Source organism: Podarcis erhardii (assembly GCF_964252035.2).
Source record: "Podarcis erhardii genome assembly, chromosome: 3".
NCBI lineage: Eukaryota > Metazoa > Chordata > Lepidosauria > Squamata > Lacertidae > Podarcis > Podarcis erhardii.
In genome coordinates, this window is record NC_138507.1 from 48,242,637 (window position 1) to 48,265,751 (window position 23,115).

At 46.6% G+C, this 23,115-nt stretch overlaps 1 protein-coding gene across 4 annotated transcripts in view; it reads left to right on the forward strand.

Moving 5' to 3' along the window:
- The first annotated feature begins 12,669 nt into the window (after nucleotides 1-12,669).
- The window catches only part of GRIK2 (glutamate ionotropic receptor kainate type subunit 2), a 461,921-nt gene continuing 451,475 nt past the window's right edge, over nucleotides 12,670-23,115 (forward strand). For 2 of the 4 annotated variants that reach the window (XM_081856951.1, XM_081856953.1), the window contains exons 1-2: nucleotides 12,685-12,896; nucleotides 19,412-19,957. In XM_081856951.1, the coding sequence (XP_081713077.1) occupies nucleotides 19,843-19,957 (115 nt within the window). In that variant the 5' untranslated portion in view covers nucleotides 12,685-12,896; nucleotides 19,412-19,842. Of the gene's footprint in view, nucleotides 12,897-19,411; nucleotides 19,958-23,115 lie in introns of all 4 variants that reach the window. The other 2 variants (XM_081856954.1, XM_081856952.1) reach the window with 2 other exon arrangements.

Below are 23,115 nucleotides of genomic sequence, written 5' to 3' on the forward strand. Positions count from 1 at the left end.
CAGCTCTCCAGTAAATTGCACTAATGATATACTGACATTTACACAACCTGTCTCAGGCATATCACACTTTGTCAATACTAAATGAGCCTGGCTATTTACATAGTCACCTATATAATTCCTCACGAGAGTTACTGGCAGTGTACATTTTTCTGGCTCTTAAGAAACCCCCAGTTGGAATTTTACAACTTATAGCTATGTTGGCGATCGTCTATAAAGTCAGATATTAAATCTGAAAATGTTGTCTTGCGTGTTTTGCACCTTGCCTGCCCTGCAAAAGAAAAGGAGGGTGAGAGTTGATGTTACATTAATGTGGCAATCAAATAGGAGCAATATTATTTCATAGCATATTGGCAAAACCATTTTTCCTTTTACTGTTTTATCATATTAGAGGATGTACATCATAGAAACCTGGAGACATCCAACATAATGAAATACTTGGTGGGTTAGCAATGGGAATAGCTACTTCTTTTTGTCTTCACATTCTACTCTGTTTTTCTCTTTGAAACTGGAGTAAAGTGTTCCGGAACAAGAGTTTTCCATCTTTTCATGGTACAGTACTGAATACAATTTGTTGTCCAGCTGTGCAAAAAATGCCTTGATGTCGTCAATATAAGTGAATACAGTTTCTGGTAAATTAAAAATATGTTCTTTCTTGCAGAGCAATATGTTAATAATACTGATACTGTTGTGAACTGCCATGAGATGATGGTGATGATTGGCGGTATAGAAATATTTTAAATGAATGAATAAAACACACACAGAGAGAATATACTGACATTGTGGCTAAATGCTTAATGAAGCTTTGTAAGGTAAAGGTTCCAGAACTTAGAGAGTTGCGGAATCATACAGCCTAAACAATGAAACAATTTCCTTAGAATCTATATGAAATGTTTCTTTAGATTTGGATACTGCAAAAAATAATATTTTGGATGTACTGAACTCCACAGTGTTTATATAGGAAGGCACTGTCGAATATAGATAGATGTTGGAGGTGTAATGCTGAACATTTCTTGTTGAGGCATATGATTGTTAGTTTCTGTTCTTATCACTGTGCAGCTGCGTGGAGTCACAGGACTCTGTTTACATTCCAGAGACCTTGCAGTCTCACGGGAAAGGGAGACGGGATGTGACGTTAGTGGTTTCCGGTTTCCTTTGTTCATTTGTTCCTTTGTTCAGTTGCTTTCTGCTTTCATAGAGAGATGATGTCTTTTCTGTTCTGCGTAGTTTAGAAATAAAACTCTTTACAATGTAGCCAAACCTCTTGTCTCTTCCCTGTGCTGGGAACCCTGCTGGATAGAATGTGCTTGAGACCTTATCAAAGGCTCAGGTCATTAAACACGTCGGAGGTGCGTTTCAAAGGCTCAGCTTGGAGGAAGATGAGGCCTTATTGGCTTGGACCAGCGGAGTTCCGACAATGATGTGGGCTTGTCCAGTGATATAGTCTCTTTGGTGTGAAGTTCTTGTCTGTATCAATTTTGTATTGGCACAATCCTTGAAGTTTGTAGGTGTCAGCATATGTTCATGTACTTTAAAATTATATTTCTGCAGTGTGGGTATTAATGACTCTTATGGTCACTGAGACTTATACTTCAAGCCTGGAAGAATAGATGCCCTCTGTCTATCATGCAGTGATCTGAAGAACTCACTGCCCCAGTTACATTTGAACATATTTCATATAGACACCAGTTTCATGTAGATACCTTAGTTCAACATCTGGAGGGCTTATATTACTTGTTATGTTTAACTTAAGGTGGATTTACAGATAATCACTGTATACTTAATGTGATCTTCTGGTGATATTATTATTATTTAATTATCATTTAATTTAATTTTCTTTTTGTTAAATTTGTGAATTAAAAATTAAGACATATGAAAAACCAACTTGGCTAATATGGCCAGAACTCTCTGTCCCAGGCAGCTCTTTCATCAAGTTGACCATCGGGGATTAGAATAACTATATATAATTGTACTATATAATTGTCTTATGAAATTGAATGTCTCTACTGTGCTACTTTTGTCATTTTTAACTATTATATTTTTAATGTACTGTTATCACAATTTCATTTACCTATTTTATTAGTTTTCTTAAATGAATAATGATAATAATAATAATAATAGCTGGGAGCAAGTACAGATGCAAGAAATTGCCTGCCAAGAAAAGTGCAGTGCGCTTTCTTCTGATCCTCTGAGCATCAGTAAGTCAACAGCTTGACTCCCTGAAGGGATTTTGTGTAGAAACATAAAGTTTTGTCTCTGTTATTCAGCATTACATTGTCAGCAGCAATGATTTTAAAAAAATCCTAAAGCAGGATGCAAATGACAAGGGCAACATATGGGGCCAAGTGGCAGAAGACATTGCAGGCTGTTCTGGGCTTGGTGTTATAGATATGATAGCAGATGGGATGCTTCAGCAAAACATATATCTTCACAGGAAATCAACGACTGACGTTTCTTAATCAGAGATTTCTTCTCTTTAATCTGGGGGATCTGGGAGTGGCACAGTGAGAGATGAGAGCTCAGTGGCATTGCATGGTACCCCATACATTACCTTGGTATAACCAGTTTATATTCAGGACCTCATGGGCCACCATATCTGATGTCATGGAGTAATTTCCTCCTTCAATCACTCCATAACCAACCGAGTATAAGGATTTCCTTTCAGTACATGGCCTGGTGTGTTGTGTACTTGCAGTCATTTGGAGCTACCACACCACAAACCCTCAACTTCAGTGGACCTGAAGAAGATAATGTAGCTTATCTGTCAGATGGCACGGGGGTGGCGCTGTGGGTTAAACTACAGAGCCTAGGACTTGCCGATCAGAAGGTCGGCGGTTCGAATCCCCGCAACGGGGTGAGCTCCTGTTGCTCGGTCCCTGATCCTGCCAACCTAGCAGTTCGAAAGCATGTCAAAGTGCAAGTAGATAAATAGGTACCGCTCTGGCGGGAAGGTAAACAGTGTTTCCTTGCGCTGCTCTGGTTCACCAGAAGCAGCTTAGTCATGCTGGCCACATGACCCGGAAGCTGTACCCCGGCTCCCTCGGCCAATAAAGCGAGATGAGCGCCGCAACCCCAGAGTCGGCCACGACTGGACCTAATGGTCAGGGGTCCCTTTACCTTTTTTTTAACCTCTTTTGCAGGTGCTTTAGGGTGTCCACCAGGCCAGACAATTCTGTCTCCACCCGCAACTGCCACCTGCAATACTTGCCAATTGTGCCCAAATTCAGAAGCCAGTCAGTGGAGTGAGCCCACCATACTTAGAGAGTAGGGCAGATAAACATGTATCTTAGGACAATTATGGGAGACACTCAAAAATTCCTGTTCAGTCCCCTTTCAACAGGCAAGTGGCTAATCCCATACTCCTTGGAGAAAGGGTCCGGTGGAGGAGTGGATGTCCTAGGGACATGGACACATTTTAAAGGGGAGCCCTTTCTATTCTACTGAGCATGCTCAGGCCTGGTCCCACCACATCTTCCTTCCTTTGCTGAGGGGCTAGGGCAAACCCACCACCAGTGAATGCTGGAAGAGTACCCTAATTTTGGCACATGGCAGAAATTATAGTGTTGGTAGGTTCATAAGGAAGGAGCCATAACAAGGGCTGTAGCTCAGTGGTAGAGCACCTGCCTTTCACGCAGGAGATCCCAGGTTCAATCCCTGGTGTCTCCATATCGGGTGGAGGTTGTCCCCTGTCTAAAATCATAGAATCATAGAGTTGGAAGAGACCACAAGGGCCATCGAGTCCAACCCCCTGCCAAGCAGGAAACACCCTCAGAGCACTCCTGACATATGGTTGTCAAGCCTCTGCTTAAAGACCTCCAAAGAAGGAGACTCATGGTTGGTTGCTGGGAGTCAGTGCAGATATATTCAGCTAGATGGGCCAATGGTCTGACCTGGTATAAGACAGCTTTCTACCTAGACAGCATCTTAAAAAGTAGAGACATCACCTTGCCAACGAAGGTCCGTATAGTAAAAGCTATGGTTTTCCCAGTAGTGATGTATGGAAGTGAGAGCTGGACCATAAAGAAGGCTGATCGCTGAAGGATGGATGCTTTTGAATTATGGTGCTGGAGGAGACTCTTGAGAGTCCCATGGACTGCAAGAAGATCAAACGTATCCATTCTTAAGGAAATCAGCCCTGAGTGCTCACTGAAAGGACAGATCGTGAAGCTGAGGCTCCAATACTTTGGCCACCTCACGAGAAGAGAAGACTCCCTGGAAAAGACCCTAATGTTGGAAAAGATGGAAGGCACAAGGAGAAGGGGACGACAGAGGACGAGATGGTTGGACAGTGTTCTCGAAGCTACAAACATGAGTCTGACCAAACTGTGGGAGGCAGTGGAAGACAGGATTGCCTGGCGTGCTCTGGTCCATGGGGTCACAAAGAGTCAGACACGACTAAACAACAACAACAAGAAGAAGATCCTTAATGAACACAGTGATGTGGTCATGTTTTCAAGGAAAATCAGGTCAGTTTATTTATTTATTTTTTAAAAAAGCTACTATGAATGGAAATTTAGAATTAGATCTGCCAGAAGGACCTTTTAAGGCTACCTGCCGGAGTCTAGCTTATGCAGAGCAATAGCAATATGACTCCAGATTTTGGTACCCAAGACTGCTGCAAAATGAGGAATCAGGAGTTGGATTGGAGCGACAAGTGCAAAGCTACAATATTATGACTGCCAAACCAGGACTGATATTAGGCATTTTAAGCACTGTCAACGTCAATTTGACTACACAAGCCAAAAGAACAAAACAAAATCCCTTTTACTGGTGACCAAGGCAATTGTGAAGAAGTTCCTGAGTCAGGAGTGCTATTTCTCTGCTCAGCATGTATACCAATTGCCAAGCTGTTAAATCTGTAAGAGAAATTAAAATTTTAATAACAAAGTGATTCACAATATAGTCTATGGTACTTGTATTATATGCATGTGCCTTTCTTTTTTCTTTTTACTCTGTGATAACCTTCTGCATTTCTATTTTCTGCAGCAGCAATGTGCAACTGTACCATGGGGCCAGTGGGACAAATTCATTTTGATTGTAAAATTCCATTGACACTAATGGAGTTTTATACCCAGAAAGAGTTTGGCACAATGTCCTTAGATTGCTTTTTATTCACAGTTTGAATCAGAATTGTTTTTCCCTTGGGGGCAATTGTGATTAAAGATTTCAAAAAGACCACCAATGCTTGGGTTTTATGGTGTGGTGTAAAACAATGGGACGTAGGGTTCGCTGTCGGCTAAAATAACAGATTATACAATACGTTTTGCAGCGTGACTTGTAACCCATGCAGGTGCTCTGGCTGCCCAGGTTTGGGAAAGAGTTTCAGCAGCTGACGGGTTACCATCCTGGGGAAAAGGAGATAGTACTGAGCTAAATGGTCTCTCTGTGGCCCGTGTCAAACAATAGATAGCACCAAATGAAGGCCATCAAAACCTGACATTCTTGGCAGTCACTCTGAGACACTGGGATAGGGACTTTGTACATACTGAGGTACCACCACATTGTAGGGGGTTTTGGTGGCCTCTCCATCTTTGCATACAAAACAGCTCCAATGTGAGAAAGAAATGGAAAGCTCTATCAGCCTCTTGGACCCCATAAAAGTGGCACAAGCTGGGTTGATTTCCACAGTAGTTCCCACCTCTGTCCTCCACCCCAGAATAGGGCTAAAAGATACGTCCGGGTCTGTGTGATTTTTTTCTGAGCCTGTAAGCACTGTATTTTGAAATAGACCAGTTGCCCACTGCGGAAAGAATAAAGTCATCTTCGCCGTCTGACTGAAAACCTAGATACAGAGGTACCTCGGGTTACAGACACTTCAGGTTACAGACGTTTCAGGTTATAGACCCCGCTAACCCAGAAATAGTACCTCGGGTTAAGAACTTTGCTTCAGGATGAGAACAGAAATCGTGCAGCGGCGGCAGCAGGAGGCCCCATTAGCTAAAGTGGTACCTCAGATTAAGAACAGTTTCAGGTTAAGAATTGACCTCCAGAACGGATTAAGTTCTTAACCCGAGGTACCACTGTACAATCTCTGGAAAGCAATGGAGAACTCTGCTCTGTGGGGTGTTCAGGTTACCTTCCTTCATCTTCCGTCAGGACCCCAAGCTTTCTCTCGATACAATAGAAGAGATTCACGTTTCTCCCCGCCCCCTCCAAAAAGAAACATTTTCATATGGATCATTATTTAAATGTGATGCCATCTGAGGTGATACAATTACATGAGGGACCTGGGCCTGCACTGTTGCCGAATGTTTGGTATCACCTTATATATATCTACATTTCAGAGCCCCATGAAAACACATCAAAATGCATGCCTAGTGATAGCATCAATTAATGATGTGCTTGTTTGCTTTGCCTTTGTAGATACCATAAGACCAGCTAAGATCTGCCTCTCAGGGCAGTCACAGTGCATAGGTAGAGTATAGGTGGGAGTCAGATTGTTATTGGGGACATGGGAAGCTATCATAGAATGACAGATCAATGTTCCATATGGCTCAATATTATTATGACTGGCAGCAGCTTCCCAGCATTTCAGACAGGAATATTTCCCAGAGCTACCTGAATATTCCAGTGGATAGCAGTAACAATACTGCCGAATGCTTTATATTTTATTCTTAATGAGAGTCACATACAAAGGAGGGAGGAAGGAAATAATAGAGTTCATGTATGTAAGTATGATGTATTTATATGGCAGAGAACTTAACTTTTAACAGAATTTGAAGATGTCACAATGTAGTATTCTTCATGCCTGCAACAAATACTTAAAAAATCAGCTGTCAATAAAATTCATACTAATGCTCCAAGTGAAGTCTTATGAAACAACATGCATACAGAATGGCTGTAGTCTGCAAACAGTCCAGTGAAGCATTTGGTTTTAATTGATGGGGAGGAATTGAATTAAATCAAATTGTTCCAGTTAAAATACTTTGTGGATTTGGATGTCCATTTCTCTATTCCTTTGCTCCTTTGAAAATTTTAGAACATTATTCCTGTTGTCTTCAAAGGTTCTTTATACTCTCTGAAATTGTGATCAGCAAAGTGACAATCTATAAAGTCAGGAGAGACTGGTATGTATATGTTTTCCTGGTATATAAATGACTGATGTCTTCACTGATGTAAAATATTATCACATTCCCAGCACAAACATTTGGAATGCAATATGCAGAATGAGAGATGCAGTCAGAGAAACTGGTTAAATTTTTATATTCTTTATTATATAAAAGTATTCTTTTTTTAAAGAGAAAAAAAAAAAGGAACCAGCAGCAAATTAAAGTGGAAAGCTCTGCATTTGGTTTGCCCATTATTAGAAATGCACTTTCCCATTTTGGATCCAGATTGCTCTCTCTGCTTGGCATTGTCTCACAAATGAGTTGCTTTTTAATCTATACACTATCCATTTATTAAATTAAATTGTGAAGAAAACCTTACACTGGAGAAATACTTCTTTTTTTCTAAAAAAAAATGAGCGGGAGCTTGCAATGTATTAATTGTTCCATATTTTTTGGCAAGGGATAACAAAGGACTATTAAGAGCAGTTCCCAAGCTCTTTTTTTCCTGGGCTTCTATTGGGCGTTGATTGCACCAAGCAGGTTTTCTCTTATCCATTATAATGTTACTGTGCAGCGTCTGATCTTCTGTACTGGAGTCAGGGAGAAGTACAAAAACAAAGTACAAGGGTCAGGCATCTTAACTGGGGAGTGTGGGAGCTAAAGAAAACTTAGGAACTACATCAGACATGGGGACCAATAGACCCAGAGGTCAAATGTGGCCCTCCAAGTCTCTTTACCTGGCCCTCAGGAACCTCCCTATACCACATCCCCTCCCTAACCACACCTACTCTTCTCATCCCATACCCCTCTTCATTTGAGTGCTTTTGCTTGCTTAGAATGTGTTCTTGAACTCTGATATTGCCTTTTGCTTCTCTAGATGGAAGCTCAAAAAATGTGTCTGTGTGTGAGTGTAGAAATTAGCCTACTGTAAAAAGGTAAATTGACATTGGTGGTTCCACTTTTTTCTCTGGCCTTGCCCACCACTGGCAGCTGATCCCTCAAAGATTGCCCACAAAGTGGAGGCTGATGGTTACTCATCATTTAGGCAAACATATTCTAGACAAAAGGATTTGTCTTTACTTCATCTGTTCTTGGGCAGTAAAATGAGCCTGGATAGCTCAGTTGGTTAGACCATGGTGCTGATAACGCCAAGGTTGCAGGTTTGATCCCTGTATGGACCAGCTGCATATTCCTGCATTGCAGGGGGTTGGACTAGATGATCCTCAGGGTCCCTTCCAACTCTACAGTGCTATGCTATGTGCTATGTTGGGGGGGGGGGAGCATTTGTGTTGACCCAAAAAGGTGAACTGGTCTGAAAACCCTGCTTGCAGCATATTGATGGTCAGGATGACCCCCACCTAATTGGTACCAGCTGTAGCACCAAGCTCATCTGTGTTTCACACACTTTCATGTATCCACAGGCTCCTGGCATAGCTAGAGGGGAAGGATCCCAGGCAATGGTTAATACTAACCACCTATGTTCCCATGTGACATAGCCTGCCTGGGCTTACAAAGGTTGTGTGTATTTTTACTTGGGTGCAGACAAGCCATCTCCTCGCAGTGGAGTCTGTCCCATGGAATGCTGTCAGCAGGGGCAAGGAGGGAGCCATTGGACCTTAGCTGTAACATTGTACCGTTCTTTAATAAACCATTATACCTGATCATTCTGGTGGTTTGGGCATCTTTCATTGAAATTCCTGAAAATCTGAACTGCTGTGAGCTCTCCTCTGGCTCTGAAGGACGTTTCAGGCATTCCATTGTATGCTTCCCATCATATGATTTCTGAAGCGTTTATGCTTCGTAGTATTCATGGCTATGTTTGATTGACATTGGTTGATCTCTGAATTCTAAAATCAAAACACATTTGTAACTTCTGTGATCACAGGTAGTACCTAGGGCAGTCTTTGCCAGTATGATGCCTTTCAGGTGTTTTGAACTACAGCTCTTGGCTGAGAGGAATCATAGGTCAAGGCACCTGGAGAGGGAACCATGTTGGTTAAGGCTGACCTAGCATCTGACTTCAGGCTGTGGCTTCTTTTCTGACTTTTAAAACATGCAGGCCAAGGGATTGAGTTCATCATTGTGTTTGCCTGCTCTTTTCTTTTTGAAAGTAAACTGTAATGCTGGGGTGGCAGCTGGAAAGAGAGGAGCTCCTCAAAATTAGTCCAGCTGCATCTTTATCCTGTTGCAAAATCTAACTATCTGAGATTGCATCAGCAGCAAGCGATTGCCCACATGAGAAAAGGCAGAAGTGGAGATGCAAAGAATCTTCTATGAAACCGACTAGAAATGAGTATTTTTCTTTCTATCACTGGAATAGGAAATTATCCTTTGACTTGTATGGAAAATGCCATTTTGTTCTTCATCGTTAGTGCTAATCCCCTTAAGTCACCAAAAGTAAATTATTCAGCATGCTGGATTCCTTGCATCTTCATATTCTGAATGATGTGAATAGTAATGTTAATGTTTTAAAAATACATATACAAGTGGGAGGGGGAAGTACTGCATCATTTATGACCCTCTCTAGTATCACCACTAGCTCCTCACTGAATCAAGTGGGTTTGGTATGTGAAGCAGCTGGAAGCAAGGGTAGTCAAACCATGGGAACAAGTGCGGAATATTGATACAATGCAGGGATGGCCCTCCAGATGTTGTTGGATTCTAGCTCCCCTTGTTGCTGACCATTGGCCATGCTGCCTGGGGTTGATGGGAGTTGAAGCCCAGCAACATCTGGAGGGCCACAGGTATCTCCATCCCTGATATGACCATAGACATCTTTCTTCTTCAGTGGTATGGTGCCTGTAGCCAATGAAATCTTTGGCACAAAGCCTTTGCTCTGTAATAGATAATTCTGTAATGGACACTGGATCCCTTGCACTGGTGCAAGGCCCCATTTAGAAAAGCAAGCACTAGGATGTTTTTTTCATTCTGCTACTGCAAATAAAGAGGGTCACAGGACTATGCCCTGCAAATGGGAATTTTCTGCCATCACTCCTGCCCTGTGGATTGCTCTTCCCTCTGCCATGTGTGCAGCATCCTTCATCAGTTGCTTCAGTTGTCTCCTAAAGAGATCTTTTTTGTGTGTGCTCAGGATTTCCTATAAAACCTGACCCTGTTATTACTAAATTCCTGTTTTCATCCATTTTAAAATAACAACATTGCTGTTTTATATTGTGTTCATCATACTGTCTTATTGCTTTTATGTTGTCTTTTTGCACATTGTTGGTTTCAAAATATTAAGCGATTTAGAAATGCTTTTCAGTTAATTAACGCTAGTCTCCCTGGATGGTAGGATCATGCCATGGGACCCAAAGGCCAAGTAATCCAGTCCCAGAACTATCCAATTCCTTGCCAAGGGTTGAACTGAGTGGGTCCGGAGAGGTTACCAGGGTACATTTCAAGAGCAGCATTAAGGAGAAGACATGGATGGGAATCTGTTTTCCAGAAGGAAGAGAAAGGAGGGTCAATGCAAGCATAATCCACTTCCACAGGGCTTGCCCTGTGCGTCTCTTACAGCAAAATACTGAAACACACGTAGTATTGTAGCCTCTTAAAAACAAACCGATTTTTCTGTGTGAAAGACTCTCTCTCTCTGGGAATATTTCGCTTAGAAGGGGACATCTCTCTCTCCCTTCCCTCCTTAATATCTCCTGCTGTGACTTGCAGCTTAATCGAAATAAGGGCTATTTCTTGGCGAGATCTTGCCTCTGAAGCTTCGTGAGGGCGCTTGGCGCTGGCCTGCCTCCCTCAGGAAACGAGTAACTATTTGCTCCGTGTGTCCCCCCCCCCCCGCCTCTTGGCGACGGAGGGAGCGCCCCGGGGAGTCATCAGCGCCCGCTCCGGGGTCGATTAAGCTGCAAGTCACAGCCGGCAGCCCGAGCCCAGCGGCTCTCCGGGCGCGCCGCCTCTTTCCCGCAGCCACAATGGTTTCTTTGACTATTTATCGACGCCGTACAACAAGGCTGCTGTTTGCTCAGTCAACAGGAGCCTTTTCAGCTGCGAGGGAGCTGCGAAGGCGAAGCCTCGGCTGCCGTCGGGGCTCTGCGTTTCCTCCGCGTTCCAGCCCACTTGCTAACTCTGCCAGTTTCAAGGATCACCTCTCTGTGGAGAGGAGGCAAAAGGTCTCTCAGGAGAGGCGAGCGGGAGATGCAGAACTTGCAGCCGCCCGCGAGGCTCACCTGAGAGAGTGGAGAGTTGCCAGAGAATCCCCCTGGTGTAGAGAGGCGGGTTCCCTCGGAGCTGTCCAATCAGAAGGCAATTCCCTGGGTGGGAATTGCCGGTTGGCAAGCAAGAGGGGCGGAGGGGGGTGCGGGCGAAGAAGGGCCAATAGGCGAGGCTCGAGCTGCGGCTACCGCAGGCCGAGCGCAGAGGACAGCTTGGGGATTTCCACGACGGTCTTTTAATGGAAGGCGGACCTCAAGGCTAGGCAGGGGGAAGACTCCGCTCATTTCCTATAAACAGTGAAGGAGAGGGGGGAATTCCTTGGAGCGAGGTGAGGTGTGCAACCTACAGCTTCTGACCCACAAGTGGGGGGGGGCGGGGGTTATATGTGGCAGCAGATTGTGTAGTTAGTTAGTGGGGAGTGGGTGGGTGGGTGGTGGTGATGAGGTTCAGTTGGCCAATCGGGGGGGAAAAAACCGCGAGCCATTGTGCAGAATAGCACTGCCTGCCCGGCAAAGAGGCGTTTGAACGCACGTTACAGACCGGAGGAAGATAGATCTTGCTAATAAGCTATTAAATGTCACTAGTCCTCATGATTGTCTGTATGCAAGCACACATGCACACCCCCGAGGCTCTTCCCCTATTCCCCCCATTTCTTCAGCTGCTGCCAGGGAGCTTTTCCATCGCATCCAAAGAGTTGTCAACCTCAAGCGCCTCAGGCGCAAACTCAACAGGTTTTTGTTCTTCTTCGGCGCCGTTTTAACGCCTTCCTCTGAGCGTTCACCTCGCTGTATGCCTAGTAGGATGTGGTAGCAGGAATGTAAAAGGAGGTGGGCACCAGGATGTGCTTTTAAATGGAGGGAGCGGCTTCATTCACGCAAGGTGGTGGCGAAAAGGCCCGATCGTGCGCTTCTTAGGGCACTCATTTCCCTTCAGATTTGGGAACGAAAACTATGCGGCGCGCGGGTTGGATAAAGTTGAGAGCGGTCGTCGGGTCAGAGCACTGTTACTTTGAGGTATTGTGATCCAAGTCCCACTGCCTTCGAGGGAGACGCCTCCTGTTTCCTGCGCCGTGTTGTCTGGAGGAAGCCACATCCTTGAGAATCCCGGGGGTTAATCCGTTGGGTGACAGAAGCGCACTCTGCCCAGGCCTCGAGGCGCACTCTTCGTTTCATAGCAGAATGCCGCCGGCCTGAACTGAAGCCCTGGGCTGCTCGAGGGCAAACCGGGGTCTCTAAAAAAGACCTGCGATCGACGGGTTGCTCTTATAAAGAAAGTGTGTGGGATCCGGGGCCCTTGGGAGAGGCGGATCCGCTGCGGAGTGGGGTCTTGGTGGGAGCAGAGACAGCTTGGGCTGGCTTTAAAGCGGACTCCGTCCTTTTGCCCTTTGCTCTGCGGCCGGCTTCGCCTCCTGCCGGCTCCAGCCTTGGGCTTGGGGGTGCCCAGGAAGGCGGCGGGGAAAAGCGGCGCTGCGCCTTTAACGGGCTCTGCGCGGAGCTCCCGGCAGGAGGCGTGTCTCTCGCTCTAGCTCGCTCGCTCGCTCGCCCGCCTGCCTCGGCTCGGCTGCCTCGGCTGCGGCTCTCCAGTGAGCTCGCCGCGCCGCCTCGGCTCCTCAGCCCCAGAGCCCCGTCCAAAGCCAGCTCCGCTGACTTTTCTCCTCCCTGGCCGCCCTGGGCAGCAGCGGACAAGGTAAGGAGATCTCCCCGATCTGCCCTGGGACGCCAAAACATCCATCTCCCGCTTTGTGTGTGGAGCTAGATCTCTGGGCTTAGAGATACTTCACAGACGAATTATTTCATTTTATTGAGGATTGGGACGCGAGGCGTCACAAAAAGAGCGAAGGGGAAGCAGCAGCACCTCGAAGCGATCGGGATGGGTGGGTGGATGGATGGGAGGGAGCGGGCGGGCACTTCTGGGCGCTGCCCGGATCTCTCTCCCCAGCACAGCGAGGCAGGCGGGCGAGAAGATAGACGGGGCGAGCAGAAACTCCGACGGAAGGAGCATCTGTCTTCCTTTCGAGCCACATCTTTCATCCCGGTGTTTATCTCATTCATCTCTTAAGGCAGTTGGGTCTCCCCCTCTCTCAATGCCAGGCTAAGAGCTCACTTACTTTGCAGCAAGTTCAACGGGAATCAGTAGGGCTCCCAATGAAACGTGGCTAGGAGGACGGAGATGCAACTTTGCCTGCTTGCCTATCCATCGCCTCCACTCGCGCTTTGGCAAGGGGGTCGCACACTTCTCCCCACCCCGCACTCAAAACTGGTCTTTCGCAACAGCCTGTGGTACCGCGGGAAGCTTCCCGCTGTCTTTTCCTAAGCGGAGAGACTCTCCCTTCGTCCAGAGCTTCGGAGGGGAGTCTCCGAGGTTTTCAAAAACGGAGCTTGAGGCGGTGCGATTCTGCTTCTGCTTCTTTTCCGTGCCCACCCTGATCCGAAAGCTTTTCTTCTCCATAGCAACGACGTGTGTCTGTTTATAATACATCAAATCGCCCAGTTGGAAAGGGGTGGGGGGAAGGAAGAGAGATATACATACACAGAGAGAGACTTGTCATTTAACCAGGGAGCTTAGGGTGCCATCCGCAGCCCATGGGTACTGTGAATGGCACAACTCCCTTTTGCCTAGCCCTGGGGAATGCCTCGGAGTTGTACCCTTTGGTCGTGGAGTCCACAGAGCCATGCTAATTTCAAGGGGGCTTTCTTAAGTCGGTGGGTTGCAGTTTTTTGGGTGTCAAAGAAAAGGAGATGCCGGTTCTTTTGCCACCCCCGGTTCGCAAGCCCAAGGGCTTGAAACCGAGCTAGCACCCAGAAGCTACGTTGAAGAACTTGAGTGGAAACCAATGGGGACTCGCTTGGCTTCAGTCCAGGCACTTCGCCTTGTCTAGGCTGTATATGTGTCAACCGGCCCCCAGCTGGCTGAGAGCCAGGCATTCATGTTTAATTGATTTGTAGATCGGGGTTTTAGACTGCCAGGACAACAGTCCTATTCCCCAGCCTCCTCCTGATGATCTAAGAACGAACCGGGACAAGCAAAACCGGCTTCCTTAGTGCAAACTCTCCTTAAAGGCCGAATTGCCCCTTCCTCGAGGGAATCGCCCATAGTCAGAAACGTGCCTTTGTGTAATTAGTAATGGTTGTAAAATGTAATAGGAAAAAAAAAATAGAGGGAGGCAAAGAATGAAGGATGAAGGAAAGCCTTTTAAATTCCTTTAAACTTTGTGAAGTGAAAGCCTAGTTGGGGTGGGTGGGGAAAAGACAGCAGGAGGAGGTGGCGGAGGTGGAGGAGTGATATATGGACCAAATCATAAATGTTTGCATTCGCTGGTTGAAAATATGCTCAGATGTGCACCGCTGTGAAGTCCAAAAAGTGCCTGAACAAGTAAATCTATCATATCCTCGGCTCCTTAATTAGGATGCACGTCTCTTCGGCAGCTAAAAAATTAATTACCACCTTAAAATCCCATTAATCATCGGCGCAGCAGAAACAGGACTGTGAATCTGGGCTCCGCTAATAACCGGCAACCGGGGAACCTCTTGCTTTAGTGGCTGGTGGTGGGAGTGAAGGAGTGGGCCGGGATGTGTTTTCTGAACTGATAACATCAACATTCATTTGAGTGCTTTGGCAAAGGGCGCGCGGGGAGGTGGGGGCAGAGGGAGGCCCAGCTTAGCCTACTATGAGCTTAGCTCAGCAAAGCTGCAAGAGATGTCTGCGCGCGCGCGCGCACACACACACACACACGGAATGCTGGTCAGGTATTGCAAAAAACCCACCCAGGCCTTTCTTCAGAACAGCAGGATAAGAAATCTGATAGGAGCTGGCAGAACTAAAAGGCCTGTTTGTTGGAGTAGGGCTGCTTGTGGGGAATAGAAGTTCAAGAGTCAACATTTGTCAAAGGCCCTGTCTAAATTCACTGAGAGCTTTCAAACAGTGAGGGGGGAATTGAATTTTCCAAGGCCCTTCTCCCAATCCCTAGAACCAGATGGTAGACGAAATCACCTTGACCTGCAGCTAGGAAGCCTCTCCGCACCCCCCCGCCAAGCTTTCAAATCTCCTTCCAGTAGAAAGAGTATTTTTAAAGAAACCTCATGTGGGGGAAGCAGATTAGTGAATGTACAATTAATGCCAATGAAACTCTTAGCTTATTCAGGAATACTGCATCAGAAGAATTGCTTTATTACCCAGGGCATGCGTTTTTAGATTGGATTCATATTATTTCGCCATCCAGCTTTCCGTGCTTGATATATGTATTTTCATTTCCACTTCACCTGCGCTGTGACCTTGGATAGCGAAAAGATGTTCCTGCTAGACAACGTATGGCGAAGAGGTAGAGTAAATCAAGATGCACAACAGGAAATTGAGTATTTAAAGCTCCCCCTCCCCAGCAACTCTCTGGTGGTGAAGGGCGGGGTCGCAGTTAAATAGGTTCCAGGGAACCACTGTCAGAAAAGAGACATATTAACAGGCCAAGTTATAATCAGCTTCCTCGGCAAAATGCCATAAAATCAAAGCTCTTAAACCTTGGGACTATGTTGAGGAAAATGCCAAGTGGGAAACTGTGGGTACTTCTGTTGTGTGTGTGTTTAATTAATAATGCACAGTGTTGTTATTAATTTTATATATCTATATATATAGTTGGTAAATAAAGACTGAAATGACAGCTGCAGCCTTACTTAGCAAAGGGCAATGGAGATGGTAATTTCCAAAGCCGAAATTAATTATATATTTCAGAAAAGGCCTGACTCCTCAGGGAGCAATTCGAAAGCATTACAATAAACCAGCCATTAGCCATTCACATTAATGGGAGGTGGTTTTCTGCCCTAAATGTGGCCAGTCGATTTTTCTGTACTTTCTAAACAGTTGGTGGACCAAAGACATGCATTGTGGTATAACTGTGCATTGAAGAACAGAGATCGGGAGGGCTGGCGGGTTTTTTTTTTCTTTTTATAGCACACTGAAAGGAAGTGAGTTTTCATAAAATATAGGTAAGACAATCAAAACAGTCGAGGATAATCAAGGCAGAGACTGCATTGAATTATTTGAACTATGCAGTCAGATTGCAGGTTTAAAATATTTTGCTTGTCTCTTTGTTTTGAAGCCTTGGGAGGGGGGATAATTTATTTTCCTGTCCAAATGGACAGGAAAATGCATACACGCTGCTATGCATAGATATAAGCGCCTCGTTGCCAAATCCATTAAAGGAGAGTGTGGTGCTGTCCGTGGTGCTGAAAAGGAGAGGGACCGTTTCCTCTACTAAATTTCTTCAGTACAAGTTCGGTAGCTGTCCGTGGTGGTGGTGATACCTTTCTGCTTCACAAGCATCAGACAAGGGTTGGAGGCGAAGACGAACGTTGCAAGATTTTAAAAAATTGCAATATCTTATTTCGATGTTTCTCTGGTTGGATGACAATGCGGCAAACCTCCTAAAATGCAGGTGACTGGGAGGAAGAGGTGGGGAAGGAAACAAAATGAACAAAACCTTCCGCTTGAACAAGAGATTCCCTCTCAAGTCTAGTATTAGCTGATATGTAAGCCAAAGGTTACAGCTGAAATGGTAAACGCTTTAAATATAAAATAAAAGAGCAGCTTTAAATCCTGAACTTGTATAGTTTTCAGTGATCCAATGTCTTCATGTCTAGAGACACCTGATAGGCTTTATATCAGTTCCTTAAAGTATGAAGACACTTCTTAATACTCTCAGAAACTGGGTTGCACACTCTCTTATTCAGTTGATCTTGCTCCAAGTAAAGCAAATGAGCAGCAAATCCAGGAAACAGGCTATCTCAGAGGCACGTTTGCCGGCGAGATATTCCAACTGCACACTGAAGGAGTCGCTAGATATCCTTGTTTTCAGCATTAGGTACTTCTTCCTCCCTGCAAGTGCTCCAGTATAGTCAGATCGTTTGATTGAATTGCCTGCTAGACTGCAGAAGTAGCCATTCATGATACTTGTTTTTGACACAGGAGTTAGATTTCCATCTTAAAAAAAACAAACCCAAAAAACCCAGCGAGGTTTAGTTATCCCTTAGTAGCAGGTAGCTTTCAGTCGGCACTTTGAAGTAAACATGTGCAGAGGAATGTCAGTGCCTGTAACAATAGAAAGTTACTCGGATTTGCTATCCATCCCATAGCACGAGCTTCTGACAGTCACAGGTACAAATTAAAATAGATGCATTAAGGCTGCAATTCTATTCAGACTTCTCTGGGAATAAGTCCCGGTAGACCAGTGAGTAGGATCGGAAGTAAGTAAGTCTGTTTCTTGATACAGTTGGAACTAGAGAACTTGGTCCTAGATCCAATTGCATAAATAGTCAGTTTTCCCCCAGGTATAGGTGTATGCTTCACTTAAATAAGATCTCGGCCGTCTTGATTGATAGAATCTCTCTTTTAGACATTCTACTGCATTAAAGTGGGCTAGCCTCCAAACAGAAGATTAATCTCCATTCATTTTCGTATGGCGATAATAGGCATGATCTCCCCCACCCTGTCTCACGTAGTTAGTAGTCTGATTCATGGAAGACTTTCCATTAGGGGTATATAAAATGCTGGCTTCTCCTCTACCAATGTGTTTTAATGACTCCTCAAAGGTTCAAATCCCCCACTTTAAAACTTTTTTTTAACCTCCCTCCTTGTGTAGAAAATAAGGGAGGGGGGAATCTGCCACCATTGACACTAGTGAATAAATATTTTAATGGGTGGTGGTGGTAGTAGTGGGTAGTTAAAGCAAAGTGATTGAAACGATAGCTACTTAAGAAGGCAAATATCTTCTGCTCCAGCGAAGGCTACAAACTGCACACCAGTTACACTGGCACAAGCCCAGTCCTTATATATCAGTGGTACTACTCGGGAGTAAATAGTTTGGGAACTGGGAAACACAAAGCTTTCATTTCAACAGACTGTATATTCCAGTTGTGTTGTAGGTACTGCCCCCCCCAAAGGGGAGGCATTTAAAAACTGAGAGCCTTCGCAATGCTATTAGCCAGATATTTTTTAAAATGAGGGACGGCTCGAAAAAATAATCCATATCTCATCCACTCATTATTATTTCTGGGTGCACTGTGTAGGTCCTTCAGCGGAGTATAAATTTTTAATCCTAACAATACCTGTCCTAACCTAGATGTTTAGTGAGTCAGTGATAAAGTTACTATTGAAGGAAATGAGCATTTGATGGGCATAAACAGTAGAAAGTGAATGAGAATGTCCGGACATATGGAAAGAAGAAAAACCTGTTTGTGGATATGTTTTGAAACAATAATAACGTCATCGCCCCCACCCCCAGCTCTTAAACGAAGTGCTGTCTCCCCAGCCAGCCATTCAAAAATTAATACTGATAGTATCTGTCTCTCTCACCCAAAGGCTGCAATTCTAACTCCACTTACCTGGGAGTAAGCCCTACTGAAATCAGTGGGGATTACTTCTGAGTAGCCATGGTTAGGATTGCAGCATGCAATTTGGTTGTATTGAAACAGGTCCGCAGCCAGTTCAAGACTTTGCCCTTAGTCCCCCTGTAGTCCTGTTGGGACTGTGCTGACGGACCGTTGTCCAGACTGGGGGCTTGGGCTCAGAGGAGCCAGCATTGTGAACACCTGGAGATGAACCAAGCACCAACCCAACCACATTCTTTTTGGGTTTAACTAAGGCTACGAGCCTGGTGCGTGTCAATCTCCTTCCATGGGCGTTCTGCCCAATAACTCCCGGGGCTTCAGATCGGACACCCAGACGGAGTCGCAGACCTCCTTATGCTCCTTTCCCAGAACACGGCTGGAGCTTATTGGAAGAGAACCATCAGAATGTAAGGCACGTCATGCAGCCAAGTTGGAATAATAATAATAATAATAATAATAATAATAATAATAATAATAATAATAATTTCCAAGAGGCGATGGGATCGGTTGCATAAGAGGCCCGGGGAAGGCTTGTGTGGCTGGCAGCCTTAAGGCAAGACGAGCTCTCTCGCTTTCTCGCACTTCATCTTGGCTGCGCGTCAGAAGCCGTGCAGCAGTGCAGCAGAAGGGGAGCCCAACGGCCAGGCGAGTGCCCGCCTCTCGCTCGGCAGCGGTTTCGCAAGCTCGGGTTGCCGATTGATTTCTCTCTCTCTCTCTCTCTCTCTCTCTCTCTCTCTCTCTCTCTCTCTCCCTCTCTCTCCCACCCGCTCCTCGTCTTTCTCTCTCTCTCTCCCCCCCCCCCATCTCTTCTCGCCTGCCTCCTAGGTTCGCCCGACTGGCCACGGCGCCTGCCTATGCCTGCCCGTGTGTGCGCGCTCGGGTGCGCGTGTGTGCGTGTGTGTGTTTGGATTTCTCGAGGATCCTCTCCCCGCCCCGCGCTCAGCCCGACGACCATGGATGTCCCACCATTCCTTGCAGTTGAAGGTTGCTCCTTGGCGCAGTGAATGAAGATCATGCAGGGATTGCTAATGGCTTTGGGAAGCGGAGAGCCTCTCCCCTCGGTGTGACCATGCCGTGATCGCGTCTCCGGGCCAAACACTTCCGCGGCTCCGCAAGCTCGTGGAAACCGACCGCAGCGGCGGGGCTGGTGGCGGCTGCTGGTGGCGGCGGCGGCGCTGCTGGGGGGGACAAAAAGCGGACGCTTGAAGCGAAGGGGGCCAAGAGGAAAAGCGGCGCGTGTGTGCGTAGGAAACACCATGAAGATTATTTCCCCGATTCTAACTCATCCAGTCTTCAGAGGCACCATTCGGCTCCTGCTTTGCTTACTGTGGATTGGATATTCCCAAGGAACCACGCATGTGTTGAGATTCGGTAAGGCGGCTTTCCCTCCCTCCCCCCACCCCCCGTAACGTTTGCTGGCATCTCTATGTTTCCCGAGGATTTTGCCAAGGAAGGAGGGGGCAGGTTGAAAGGAGCGGGGAAACGCGGGTGGGTGGGTGATGGAGCTACTTCCGGGCTAACACGAGTATGTTTTTGTCTCCTCTCGATTGTATTAAGGCGCCAACTCCAGCCTTCGCCTTCTTTTCCCAGCGGCTGCAAAGCAGAGCGCGGTCGCCTCGGTCTCGATAATCCTAGGGAACTGACTAGCGCCCGCGCCCCAACCAAAGCGGGTCTGGGCTGGTCTTAAACCCAGCTTGCTTTGTTGCTGCCTCTTTTGGAGTTGCCACAGTGCGGGTGGGAAGCCTCTGGGTCTGGAGGGCCGTTGCTGTGTTCATAGTTGGCAGTTGCCACAAATGCCACCCCCATCCTCACCCCGGCAGTCTCTGCCCACAGAGATGCCAAATGCCAGGGCAATGTTGCTGACCACAGCCCTGGAAGGAAGGTCTCTCCGGCGCTGCGTCTCCTTTAACGTTTGTTTACTAGCAGTTCAGGGGCCTTTGAATTAGGAGGGATCAGGCCGTTTGATAACGGAGGAAATTAGGAAACTGCTTTTCAGGTTCTAGCCCCCACCCCTGACCCCCTCAAATGATCAGCGAACTGGTTGCTGGTAACGATTTCTTCGTTGACTCAGAGAGCGCGATCCACGCACCACACAAACCAAATGTCCTGCTTTTAAAGAAGCGTGACTGATGCCTACAGGTGCCATCCACATCCCATCCAAGTCAATGGAGTAACTTCCGCTGAGAATGATCTTCGAGCACACCCGTTTACTCGCGAGTAGGTGGCAGCAAGGCGGGTTGTGGATCACGGGGTGAAGTTTCTTGCCCTCAACACGCCACTCTTGTTCCATGGGGGTTGGTAGAGTGTTTTCCGAGTGAGTGATTGATGGATCGTGGCCAAAGAAACGCTCCAAGTTTCAGGAGCGTGCCGGAGATTCAGATGCCACCACTGAATCTTAGGCTTGCTCCCCGACAGTTCTTCTTTATAAGCTGTCCTTTAACCATCTTTGTGGACCCCAAAAATGTGGACTGTCAGGGTAGAGGAGAAAGGTGTCCACCAACCACGCTGCAAGGTCAGGGTTTTGTTGTGAATCTCCCAGAGCAACGTTGTCCGAGGAAAGTTATTCCAAAGTTAGGCGAGAATTAAAGCAGACAAAGAGCAGGAAGCAGCGCACCTTGCAGGTGTTTACGACCCAGTCCTAGAGAGTGTGCAATCCTATTGAAGCCAATGTTGAACTGAACAGTTCTGGATTTCATGCCGTGGCGTTTGACCAAAGTACTAGTGAGATATGGATGAGGCTTGGGGCAGGGGAGGGTGGCGAGAGCGCGGGGAGTTGCTGTCCCAAGCGAGAGGCGTCCTTAATTTCCCATAGAAGCAATCCTTCTCGCCAACCATCATTAAACATTTCCACTCCGGTGGAGTCCCTAGGGACTCTTTGGTTTCGCTTGTTTAAAACCGGAGGAAATAAATCTGGGTGTCGTAAGAGAGGTCGGTCCTGATTCCAAAAGCAGCGGGTTGGTATTGATCAGCTGTGCTGGATTCTGAGTCCGTCCGTCCCCCCTCCCCCCCCCCGTGATTCTTAAAGCACGTTGCTCTTAGCAACCATCTTCAGGAATGCCTGGATTCCTTTGAATAAAGCTCAAGATGGTCGGGGGGGGGGGAGGTTGAACTTCAGGGAAGTCTGACCTGTAGCTCGTTGAAAGCAGCGTGGAGCTGTCTGTTGTTTGTGACAGGAGGCACGAGTCCCTGGTTATGACCGAAGGGTGGAATCCGCTGGGCTGTGAGAGTCAAGACGCTGTTCCTCACGCCTTTCCCAAAAGATGCTCTCTGAGTGAATGGAAGGTGCCTTGCCCGGGAATCCACCCCCCGGTGCTAGTTTGTTCCAATGAAGCATTGACTTAGAAGAACGTTGTTGATCGATCAGACAGTAGAGGTGACGCCCCCTCTTTCTAAAGACACACGTAGATTCTGGGCACCTATCAATCCCTCTAGAGTTTAGACGGCAAGGAATATACTACCTTCCAAAGTAACGGCCCAATTGTGCACTGACATACTTGGATTAGAACCATGTAATCCCACTGAGTCAAATGTGTGTGTGTGTCTGAAATCAGTTTAAATCCCATTGCTTCATTTTAACAGGATTGTGGAACAGGTTGGTACTCTCTCTTTCCCAAACTATTTTCTGCTTCCTCCAAAAAATAATCTGCTAGTGCTGAAGACCGCGTGTAGGTTTAGAATCGCAGAGTTTATCGCTCGTCCCGTCCTCCGTCCCCCCCGCCAGCTGAGAGCAGTTACATTTTATTGGAGGGAGGGAGCAAAGGTTACGTGAGATGCGAGGCCTTTGATTGCCAGCTGTGCCCATCGTCTAATGTTGCCGGGAAATGCCTGATGGTTTTTATCGAGGCATTCCAGTGTGTGTTGGGGGTGGTATGCGTGTAGAGGCATAACTCGGAGAGATGATGGAAAACAGAAATAATTGGGGGTTAGCTGAGCGACAAGGAGCTGGATTCTGAGATCCTCAACCGCTGTTGTACCGGCTCCCGCTTTCTATCTCCTCTCTGGAACCAGAAGGGAATCAAGAACCAGCAAAAAACCCCGCACCCTCTTCACCTCTTGCTACTGTGATTGGCATTTCCCGCGGGGTATCCGTCCCTTTCCGTGTTGCCTCTTTTACGCGCGAAAGTTTAGGTGGATCACAATCTGTGAGAAGCTGTTGCTACCTGGTAATTAACGCTCCATCAGAGGCGTTCAACCAGTTCGGGCCCAGCAAGGCCAAGCGATATAATGGAAGAGCTTGCCTGGGTCGCTGACTCCGTTTGCTGGAGCTCATTATGATGGCACAACAAGCAAACGGCCAAGTTTGTGGCGGGCGGCCTCTGGACAAATGTATTATATAGCGACACGCAGGCAAGTTTCTTACTTTACAGTCTGCCCGAAGGGAGAGAGACCTAAAAAAAGGGCTTCAATGGAGATTCCTGGGCTTTTGTGTTCTGGACTTTGCACAGTGAGAGGAGAGGCCATGAGAGGGTCATTGCAGGAGCCTTGCTGCAGATTTCGGTGAAAATCTCGCATTGACGCTCCCTGTGTTA